Source organism: Paralichthys olivaceus, chromosome 10 (assembly GCF_024713975.1).
Source record: "Paralichthys olivaceus isolate ysfri-2021 chromosome 10, ASM2471397v2, whole genome shotgun sequence".
In the NCBI taxonomy this organism is placed as follows: Eukaryota; Metazoa; Chordata; class Actinopteri; order Pleuronectiformes; family Paralichthyidae; genus Paralichthys; species Paralichthys olivaceus.
The window spans coordinates 4,487,559-4,499,667 of NC_091102.1; the positions used below are offsets into that span (position 1 = coordinate 4,487,559).

The 12,109-nt window shown below is 43.2% G+C and overlaps 1 protein-coding gene across 15 annotated transcripts in view; it reads left to right on the top strand.

The window, feature by feature from the left end:
• Window positions 1-662: 662 nt before the first annotated feature.
• LOC109637931 (mitogen-activated protein kinase kinase kinase kinase 4-like) overlaps window positions 663-12,109 on the top strand; it is a 70,142-nt gene continuing 58,695 nt past the window's right edge. For all 15 annotated transcript variants that reach the window (XM_069532940.1, XM_069532942.1, XM_069532943.1 and 12 more), the window contains exons 1-2: window positions 663-947; window positions 1,189-1,254. In XM_069532940.1, the coding sequence (XP_069389041.1) occupies window positions 891-947; window positions 1,189-1,254 (123 nt within the window). In that variant the 5' untranslated portion in view covers window positions 663-890. The remainder of the gene's footprint in view (window positions 948-1,188; window positions 1,255-12,109) is intronic.

The window sequence follows — 12,109 nt, forward strand, 5'->3', positions numbered from 1 at the left end:
ACACGTGCACCTCCTCTGGGGAAAGTGCGGAGATTCTCCGGACTTCGCTGCATGTCGGAAAAGCAGCTTGAGGAGATTAGGGCTATATGCTTGGAGCTCGGAATCACATCACGCTGAGTAACCTGAGTCGTTCCAGTTGTATACAGGAACAATGTTTTACGTTAGCGGTTCCTAATTACGCATATTTCACACATACTAACACTACGTCCGCAAACAGTAATTGGACAGTTCTATGTACACGACACATTTAATGACAGAAGGACTAATAAACAGTACAAACTACAGCTTTCACTGCTGTTGATGCACGGAGGGGCCATCTTGGAGTTTGAAGTCGGGCGCGGTGAAGTTCTTCCGACGTTCTGAGACGAAATTTTGACTCAAGGGGTCGTTCCAATTGCAACTTCTGACTCGGGAAGGGGGGGGGGGGGTCTGTAATTCCGGGGGGGGGTCTGTAACTACACCGGGGGAGCGACCGAAGAAAGTCCGCAGAAAGTACGGAGTCTCTCGGTTGGACGCTTGCGTTCACGAGCAGCTGATTTCTGCCCTGGGCCCCAGATCTTCTAGAGCCGCCCCTGTCAGAGAGAGAGAGAGAGAGAGAGAGAGAGAGAGAGAGGGCGGGGAATCGTGGTCGAGAGACAGCCACACAGACAGAGAGAGAGAGAGAGAGAGAGGGGCTCCGGCAGTCGCTCGGTATGTAGCAGCGGAGGCAGCGGCAGCAGCGGAGCCTCTCACCGGGATTACAAAGAGGGAAAAACAAGCCTCGGACGGAGAACACCACCGGCGGGATTAAGACTAAACCCACCCGAGGATGAGACTCGCATCGCGGGCTTGAAGGAGAATCGAACACACGCCGCTATTCCGCTGATTTAGCTCCGCTTCTTTTTGCGAAAATGGCGAACGACTCTCCGGCCAAAAGTCTGGTGGACATAGACCTGGCCTCCCTGCGGGTGAGTGTGTCTCCCCCGGGCATTTACACCCCACAGACCCGCTGGTTTCCCCACAGGAACCACCGCACGATCACATGAGAAGAGGCGGCTCCTCTTTGTCTTTATATCCGCTGGCATGGGGAGGCCAGAGAACCGGGCGCTGCCGGTGCTCACATCCAACTCACCCCTCTGTAATTAGATTGCAACAGGGAATCAATTAATTACACCAAGTAATTCATATTTGTTTGTTTTCCAAACGCAGGATCCTGCTGGGATCTTCGAGCTGGTGGAGGTGGTGGGAAATGGCACCTATGGACAAGTGTACAAGGTTGGTGTGTGCCTCATCTATGTGTGTGTGTGTGTGTGTGAGAGAGAGAGAGAGAAGGCGAAAACTGGAGCACAAACATGCATTGATGTATTTTTCTCCTCCTCCTTCAGTCTCAGGTTTATTATAACACCAGTGTCTGCACTGGATTATCTGTCACTGCTGCACATTCATTACTTTGTATTTTATTTCACCACCATCATCCCTGTGCACCCACTCTGGTCCCAAGGAGCCTCCTCCAATCTCCCTCCTCCCTCCCTCCTCCTCCTCCTTTCATCCACACCCCAGTAAAATATTCCTCCACATACTGCACGCGTTGCTTTGCACTGATCAGTCCAGCTCCATCCATGCATGACAGCCTTCGCCACGCTGACCGACTTGTGCACCATTGGGTGGGCGGTGTTACATTGCGCATTTGTGCACATCATTGCCCAGCAGGCCTTTTGCTGGAGAGGCTCTCTGCTGCATTTATAGGGATAGGCCTGTTCATCCCATCAGACACACACACACACACACACACACACACAGTGGAAAGCATTTGATGGAGACCTGGTGCTTCTGCCGCCTCCATCAGAGACGAGCAGCGACATCATCCTGCTGTTGCCTGGTAGAAACCAGAGCAGATGGAAAGAAGAGAGCTGCTAGATCTCTTCCTCCGAGACTGAGCTATTTTATATCATTTTGAAATATGCAGCACTCGTGTGTGAGGAAGTGTTTATTTTGTGTGTCTCGCCGTGTCTGTACTTTCCTGGTGTCTGCTGCTGCAGGAAAATGGTTTGTTTGGACTTACGTCACGTTAATGTCACAGATGGTGGCAGTGGGAAATGTCTCCATGGTAATGACCTGGAAGCTGTCACACCATTGGACAGCTCGGCTCGTGGATATTTGTGTTCCAGAATCAAAGCTGCGATTGACTCTCGTGTCCTTGTGGCTGGAAAACCGACTCATCGCAACATTTAAAACCTGAATTTACAGTCAAGGTTACTTAACATCATGGCTGCCACAGTTATAATAGGTTTAATTAAACATTGAGGTTTGGTACTGAACGCTGGTTTGGTGATTGGGTCATGTGAGGTTTGAAAATTCAGCATTACTGGTTTAATTACCTTTAATCGTCGACTTTGCTGGAGGTGTGCAAAGTTTCAGTAAGACGGGATCAGCAGATTTACTTACCAACTGTATGTTGATGCTTGTTGTGTTGTGTTGACTGTTAGATCCTAGAGAAGTCATAGTTTACAAAGATGGTCTCCACTTCCCCACACTATCCAGACAGGAAGCCAAAATATCCTGGATACGAACTCAGCCGTAACACACAGAGTCTGCACATTAGGTAAATGAGTCCCGGTATCGAGGCGCCGACGTTCCAACCTGTTTTTATCAGATCAGATAACTAATTAAAACCAAACTTCTCAGAAACGGACGTCGTGGACATAGTGTTGACATGAGTCATGGTCAGACCGTGCTCTGTCACGTGTCACAAAATAACGTCTCATTTAGAATGAGGTCATTAGTCAGAATACTGGTGTTCATGTAGACATAGTTAATGTTGCTCTTGCTCTGCAGGTTATGAGCTGAGGCTCATTTAAACTATGTGCAAAGTAAATAACAAGTAATCCGGTGTCCTCCACAAAGTCATTAAGTATATTTGAGGAGGCTTTCAGGTCTCGGAGCTGAGTCTGCTGAAGGACATGTTGCCCCCCCCCCCCAGCTAGTGCAATGTAAAAATGGAGCCAGTCACTCTGTCACATGATGATCAGGTCCAGCAGTCTTCTTTAATTCAATCAAGCTGCACCAAATTATCCACATTTATAGATATTAGTCCTCTGAATATGCACAATTAATTTCATCAAGATCCATGAATTATTCCCCGGGTAATTGGTAATCCTTTGTCCAGATCCATGCCAAAATTGAATGGGTTCTTTTTTCTCCCATGTCCCATCTTTCCACCAAGAATTGCTCTGTGGTTTTTTGTGTAATCCTGCTAAAAGCAAACAGACAGGGAGGAGGTAAAAACAAATCACCCAGCACTCTGAGCAGCGATGTGTTGACCTGCACATCTTGTTTATAGTCTTTTTTTATTATTTTACGCATGTACAACGCCCTGTCAACGTTCACAGGACAGTGTGAATTCACTGCATCTGTGCCGCCGAGGATTTCACAAGTGACCAGCAGCACGGAGCGAATCTGCCGCCGAGACGAGTGTCACGTTGAATCAGATTTTACAGTCGTGGACAACGAGGCCAGCCCCGAGGCCAACCTCTGTGAACGTGTGCTGCGCGGTCATCTCACAGAGACACGTCTAATGATCTTAATGAAGCACATTAATGGCAGAGTGGTCACATGTTTTATGTTTGTTTCTGATGCGTTTCATTGTGGTTTGGTGGAGGATGAATGCGGCTTTCATTTAAAGCGACGGACAAGTGATTGTGGGAATGCTCAGATGCACTGGAACGTAAATTAACCTTGACATTTTGAGTTTAGTTCCCTCAGGATTCGGTGAATCATAACCACGTGTGCCATGGCAGTTTGAGTGAGGAAGAACCAAGGTCTTCTTTTTTAGTTTTAGTTTTTTTTGCTTCTCTTGTCTGTGAAGTCTGTCTCGCAAACATCAGAATCAAAAATGTTTGCGTATGTTTGTGTGTGTCTGCACATGTGCACATGATCCTCAACTCTTCCGGCTTCTCAGGCTGCAGAGTGCGACTCGATGCAGCTGTTCGGGTGGAAAAGAAAGTAGAAAAGAGGTTGGGGGGGGGGGGGGTAGAAAGAGGTAGAGAGACATAATAAAGAAAAGAGGAACCACAAGAGCGAGAGAGAGAAGCACTCACCCTTTAATCACCAATGTGTTTTTGTTTAGTTGCCACTGAGAAAGGATGAAGGACCTTGACGACATCCACATTGTTTGGAAAAGTTCACATCGAACCTTAAAACTCTCGAACTGGTTTTCACACGCTTAAAAAAAATCTGTTGGTCTTTGATCAAGTTCTTAAAATTTAAACTGTTTAAGTGCAAACATCTGCTGGAATGTTTTTAATTTTTATTCTGCCTCCATTTTCAGTGCATTTCCATTTACTTGATACTCGCGTGGCGATCCGCCTCAAGTCTGGTTCATGCTCGCCGCTCCTCTCCTGGTGCACAGAACTGACGTCACAACGTCGTGCACATAAGGCAAACAAACTAGTACCTACTAACAACGACCTACAGGGTCTATATCAAGAATACCTGCAGCCTTATCTGACCTTTTCGAAGATGGTAGCAAGAAAATGCACCTGAGGAGACTTTGGTTTCGCTATGAAAACGTTATTAATGAAGTATTAATATCTGTACAATGTTTAAAATGATCTTTGGGTTTCAAAGCATCAAAGCGAGATGTTCAAAGCATGAACAAAACACGGCAGTTCATTTAGACAATAGGCTTTTCAAGGAAATACTTCACCAGTTAATCCGACTGAACATGTTTTCATCAATTCAAAGAAATAGATAAACAAACCTCAGCTTCATTAAAGAGGTGGAGGGTCACAGAGAGAATGTGAGAGAGAGAATTTAAATTAGGGCTGAAAGATGTAACAGGAACTTTTAAATCTCTGGGGGTGAGACCACACTCAGCATGTGGGGCTGGGAATCCCCCTCTCTGAGGAAATGGTTGAACCCATTTATGACTTACTGAGCTTCTCGGCTTCAAACCGCAGCTGCAGCTGTTTCGGCCTCACAGAGACGGGCTGCGTTCAGGTTTACAAAACGAGCAAAACAAGTCAAGCTGATCAGTGTTTAAAGCCCCCTGAACAGAATGGTGAAGTTTGTTACCTCTCCTCTTGTGGGTGGCGGCAGAGAGAGCGGGGGAATGTTTGTGAGGAAGTAGTGAAACGGCGGAAGTCATCAGCGCAGCGAGGAGAAGTTGGTGGCTCTGCTGTGATAGTGAGATTAGAAAACCACAACCCGGCTTCTGCCATTCCACACGAAACGTCTCTGCAGTTTGGAAAGTGACAACTTGATGCACCGTGCAAATCCTTCTGAGTGCAGCGCAGACAACAGCACTGTTAGGATGAAGATTAGTTGTGCTAACATTTTATTATGACCAGGAACAAGAATACAGAACATTAGTTTTAACTCTTTAACTCTAATAAAGAGCAACGGATATTAATACTATATTATATTTATGTTCTAATTTGCAATTGAAGAATTATGATCATTGTTTTCTATCAATAAACTCAATCTTTAAATGAATAATTTATTTGAGGCAGAGCCCTCCTTCACTGTCTGATACACTTTGTTGTAATCATTTAACCATTTAAACATCAGTCATTTAAACAGTATGAGATCATTTCTCACGGCCTTCATGAAAGTTTACAAGGGAAACTTCAGTGTCAGATATCTTTCACTGCAGATGAAGTGTTATTCTTCAAAAAACACCAATATGTCTTTTGCGGATGCTGATGAGTTGATTTTGTGCTCGACCTCACTGGAAACAAGTGAAGAGCACCAGGAGTGGGTGTGATGTAATAATATCCTTCAGATCTGATTAACTGGCAGCAGAAATGCAACTATTGATTTTCCGCGTCAATCGGAAAAATCATATTCGAGAAGCTGAAAACGAGATAAAGTGAAAATGATGTTCAGATAAAAAAAACAGCCGTTCAAAGCAGTTTCATTTCCTCTGCTTTTCTTCTTCCTGACTTTATCACAGGGAAGATGCTTGTTGTTTTTCCTGTTGTCTGGGTGTGGCTCTCCACCAGCAGCCAGTCATCAGCAGAGCAGCATCCCTGCAGCTCCCAGAGGAAACGCAGCACTTCACTGAACGCACGCCACATCTGTCCGCTGCACGTGTGTCAGTGCAAGAGATGAGGTTTTTACAGAACATACACAGGGATGATTCAGTGTTTCTGGAATTGACCTGTTTGCAGCAACAGCTCCAAAAAAAGACAATCCTGCAATAACATTTGATTTTCTTTTACTTATTTTATCAATCGAACGACAATTTATCAATTACATAAGTTATAACGTGCTTCCTCTGGTGGTGGCTCTGTGGATTTAAAAAAACAAATTTTAAATAGTCTCCAGTTTTGGATTCTCATGAGTGTAAATAAGGGCCGCAAGAAATTTGTCTTATGTTATTAAAAGTGCAAAATCCCATAACAATGTCCCCAACTCCAAAATATGCAATAAATAATCATTTAAAACAAAAAAAGGATATAATTGTTATATTTTTGGATCAGATTCTATTGAAATATTGACATTTTTATTCATATTATAATTTTTCAGCCTTAAAATCACACTGGATCTATATAAAGAAATATGTGTCTTGAAATAATAGATACTAATAATAGACATTTTAAAACTCAGCAGAAATCAGTCATCAGTCGAACAGTAACACAATTTCTATTGTTTTGCACCTAACCCAGTTCTATGGGAGGTATTTATAAGCTGGCTCCTCCTCTGTAACGTGGAGGAACTACAAAGCTGTCAGAAGGAATAGACTCATGCAAAGCTGGCTCACCAACCTTCCGGCTATTCAAGCTGGAATGTTCGCCATGTCTGCTGTGACCTTTCACGGCACAGGAAATGAAGCGCGGCCGCGACGAGCAGGAACAACAACAGCGGCGGTGGCGGTAAAGCAAACCAGGTCTCCACCGGGAACTTTTCTTTCACAGGCGAAACTTACTGTGACCTTTCCAATCAGAGGAGGTGGAAGCTCCGCCACCGACACAGCGACAGGAACTCGACTGTGTCACGATTTGTGATGGCGGAGTTTTGTGTTGTTTTGAGTGTTGTTTTCAGTGGCAGACGAACAATCACTGAATCTTTTCACGTCACACCAGACACCAAAAGTGATTTCTCTTCACACTGCATCAATTTTCAAGGATCTGAAAACACAGCTGATCTTTAAACTCTTTTTCTGGGATGGTTTTAAATGTTTATCACGACGTCCTCTTCCAGTTCCTGCTCTTTATGGCTGATTACAGCGTCAATGTCGTTGAAACCATCTTAGAAGATTGATCGCTGGAAATGCACAATTTTAGACACAGTGTTTATCTTGATTAAATTGCTCGATAATGATCAAACCTGTTCATGCGTCTTCATGAACAAGTCGGAAAAGTTTCAGTTAAGAACGTCCAGTGAAAGAACTGCCTCTGCATCTATCTTAAGAGATTGTACTTTTATTTTTTTAATTGCATAAAAACACAATTACACACGAATATCGTGGATTACAGAAGTTACACTTATCTTCTTACTCGCACAAACGCCACATTCTTTGCTAATGAGTGTGTTAGCAGTGACCAGCTCTGCCTGCTAGCCACAGTGAAGTTAAAATTAGACGCAGCCTCAGACAGTATCTGGGTCATGTTCTGTGATGCTCACTGCGTGGACTGATGCAGCGACTCGCCCGCTGCAGCTGCTGGTGATCCTCTGTTCATGCATTCACACATCAGCTGCAGGATTCCTCTGTTTTATCTCCAATCTGTCGACTTTTTGACTTTTTATTCACCGCAGATGCTTTTTTATTGGTTTTTATTGCTCTTGTTTTTATACAAAAGATTAAAAGAGACACATTTACTGTAGCTCTTAACTCCTGCAGGGTCTGTTGTTGGGAAACAGTTTAACAGCCCTTAAAGATGTTCCCCTTCCTGATACCGATTCTGAATTGATGCTGAAAGTTCACAGTAGGAGCCTCAGATCACTCCGCTGCTCAGACGCACACTGCTAAACACCAGTTTTGTGGAGAGGTGAGAAGAGTTTTCCCTTCTTCCTCGTCTATCGGCTCAACCAGCCGCTCAGGCTCGCTCCTGAACCTGGTGGACGATGAGGAAAAAATAATCCTCTCCCACATTTTTCAAGCCCACCCTGGATGTGCAATGCAAAGGTCAGGATGCTTCCCTGAGAAGAGCAGGAGCCCTGAGATGTTGGGATTAAGAAGTGGAGGAAGAAGGTTTTAGCTCGGATGGACTGGAGAGGAGGAGGAGGTGGAAAAGAGCAGCTGAGGAAACCGGGGTGGTCGCGCCTCCTCCTCCTCTTCCTCCTTGACCCTCGTCACATGCCTGTCAAGGATGAAGAGGACGTTGATGGTGGGGCAGTTTGATGGAAGGCGTCTGTAATCCGTCATCATAAGACGGCACACGCTGAAAAGGAAGAGGAGGCAGTGATCCGGACAAAGAACAAGATGTTTTAAAAATCATTAATCAGCTGCTCTTCAGCACTCACACGTTTTTTAAGATATAATTACTCTGATTTTTATGTCACACAATATTATTTTATCCTCTCTGCCTGACAGCAATGATTCATCTGATAAATTATAGAATTTGTTAAATGTGTGAAATTAACTTTAATGTGTTATTATTCCTGCGTGAGTTAAAGGTCGTCGCAGTCAACCGATCACATAAAAATGTTATTGTAAAGTTCACACAAATCTTCAGGACTGAGAAAATGACATAAAAACTTAATGTTCACTTTAAACACCGACATAATTTATTCATGTCAGGTCAACAGGTTTTGATTTATGAATAGATTGTACTTCTAAAAGCTTAGGTTGTAAAAGTATTCACATTATATATGTTTAAAATGAAGTAAGCTATTCTTTATCAAATCTGTTGTTCGATAAAAAAACAAAGCGACAAACTAAACCTGACTGGGTAGATTATGTCACTAATTGTTATTTTAATATCGCAGTATATTGTTGGATTAATTAGTCAATTAATCTCGTTAGTTGAATTACAGGAAGCATTTAAACTCTCTTATGAAGCATAGATGCACATTCATTAGTCTAAGTTTCTCAAATATGAAGATTATTACCTTTGGATTCTGGACAAAACCTAATGAAGTAATATGATTTGAAAACTGTTTTAAAAAAAAAAATATTTCATTCGCTGAAATAATTAGAAAACAAAACAAATGTTAATTTAAAAAAATGGTACAAGTGGCTATAGCCCAAGTTTATCACCTTTTTAATTACTTGAAAATAAAAAAAAGTATTAAAATACTTCATTTCGTCATACATCCACTGAGATTGAAAAGCTTTTAGACGTTTGTTCTACACCTCTGACAGTCGCCTCAACAAAAATACCTCAGAACTGAAACGACAGCATCGTTCCTGTTTGTTCTTCTCTATGAAAACGTCACAATGAACAGATGACCCCTTCTCGATGAAGATGGTTCTGTGTCTGCTGAGAACTCCCTCGGTCTGTGTTACTGTGGTGTTGGGTGGAGCCGCGGACACATGCACACAGTGCAAACAGATGGTTTGTTGTTGTAGCTCTGAGGCAGTGATGCTGAAGAGACTGAGAGTATTAACGGCTCCTCGCTGTGTCTGTTGACTGAGACGTTTTCTTCAGGGAACAAGAAACAAAAGAGGAAAGATTCGACCGAAGCTGCTTTCAGACGTCCGGACACTTTCCAGCGGGGGTGTAAAATGTCTGAGTGAGCTCATGTGAGCAGGAATACAGAGGAGCCATACATGTAGAAGTCGTCAACTTGGAAAGACGACGAGATCAGAGAGCTTTTGTTGATAAAAGCTTGTGTCGATTGTTATTTCCACAGAACTTACACACATCACACGTTAACATTTTACATCCGTCGCACTAATCATCTCCACGTCTGCTGTGAGGAGGAAGAGGAGACGTCGGATTCCAGACAGCAGATCAAATTAAATTTAGCGATGGAACTTCTTTGTCCCCATGAGCGACGTCAGTCTGTAAATTTCAGTCGTATCTCCCAGTCTGACTGACCTGATTTCTGCTTCCTCTTTCCCCCCCCCCCCCCCCCCCCCCCCCCTCCCCTTCTCTCTCCTTATCATCTTCCTCTTTTATGTCTCCTCTTGGTTCCTCTTGTGTGTTTTAAAAAACCAAAAACAAACAAAGCTGTCTGACTTTTTGCACATGACACGTGCAGTTGAACGTCCATCATATGAGAGTCGGCCCAGTTTACGCCGGTCGGTAAAACTCTGCGAGGTTTTTGATTCAGGTTAATTCCTGAAATGTAGAAGTTGAGGTTGTGTCTCTGAGTGAAGGAGACATTGTACGTGTCAGGGTTTAATTCCGTTGATTCTGGCTCCTGTTTCAGACAAACATCCATTTGTGCTTTCCTTTGCTGCTGCTGTCCCACTGACCAGCAGACGCCACGATAGATATTCAAATCCTGCTTCACATACGTCGAGCATTTTCTATTTTTAGGAATATTCCAGTGAGATTGACAGACGTTTGTTTTGGTTCCAGCTTGCTGAATATTTCCTGTGTGTCGTATCAATCATGTTAAAACTGCTGGCGAGTCTTAAATACTCAACGTCCATGTGACCAGAACTTAAAATCCAGATGGAGAAGCATCAGGAAAACTTGAGTGTGTTTGAGGAACAGGGATCACTCAGGAAAAAAAAGAAGAACAGATGCATGTGATGTTACAGATCAGAGCACAAGACAGAATAGAGACACTACCTCTTACGCAGAATCAAACGTTCTTCTATGTTCGTGAATATTTACGTTGTGTTCTTTCTACTACTTCTCTTGCTGATAGCTATTTTGTGATTTTTGCATTGTGTGCAACAGAAGTTGAGAAACATTCAGAACAGCCAAACAAATTGAAGCAAATACAGATCCTGCTTGACATTATCACGGTGTTGGTCCGTTCTTTCGTCTTTTTTTTCATCTTTGGATTCGAGCTTGGCTAAATCGTGCAGTCATGAGTGTGTATACACAGACACAGACACACACACACACACACAACACACACACACACAGACACAGACAGACAGACACAGACAGACAGACAGACAGACACACACAGAGATTGAAAACCACACACATATTTCCAAGGTCAAAACATCAGTCACAGCTGTCACAGTGTTTCTAGGTGTTTTGTGTGCCTCTCTCTGTCTCTCTCTCCGCCTGTCTCTCTCTCTCTGTCTCTCTCTCCGCCTGTCTCTCTCTCCGTCTGTCTCTCTCTCTTCCCAGGACTCCACCCTTATTGATTTCCCACAGCACTAGATAGCATCTTGTACAACAGTCCCTTCATACTGTTATCTGTGACCGGCCCCTGTCTGATAAAAACCCACTGAATGCCTCTCTGTTTAGACCCAAAATGGCCGCCACCTGGGTCGCCTCGTGCTCTGAGTTAAACTTCAGTCATATACACTGAGCAGAATTTATCCACATTATCACATTGTGCTATTATTTGTTGTCCAGTTAAACTATTCAGAGCAGAAACAAAATAAAGAGAGATGATAATATTCACATTAATAGACACATCATCCTGAACACTCTTTGCATCGGACAGTTTTACATACATACAACATATATATTGAATATTACACTGAACTATACAATATTCTGTATATAATATATTTTATTTTGCATTTGCACTGCTCCATACCTTATTATCTAATTGGAAGAATTATTTTTTCTTGTATATTTGTATTTTATTTTTATTCTATTTTGGAGCTGTATTTATTCTGTACTTGGGCTGTTGAATTTACTCCATGGGGATCAATAATGGATGATATTGGCATATTGCATACTGCAAAAAGGAAATTGAAGACGCGCATGACGCTGTGATTAATTTGCATAACGGCTGAGTGATGAACTTTAATGAGAATAGTTTATTTTCCAGAGTTGAGACGAGTCTTTGAGTGTTGGTCAGTGATTTTGGCTCCAGTTAGTGTGACTGAGTAAGAAGTGGCCCAAGTAGCCTGCCAGATAAAGGCCCAACCAATTGTTGGCTTATTATAGCCCCTCCTCCTGCACACACACACACACACACACACACACACACACGTCTGGCCCATGCTCTTAATGACAGTTGTTGGTCTGTCTGAGCTGTCTGTAGTTAAAACAGTTGGACATGGTGTGTGTGTGTGCGTGTGTGTGTGTGTGTGTGTGTG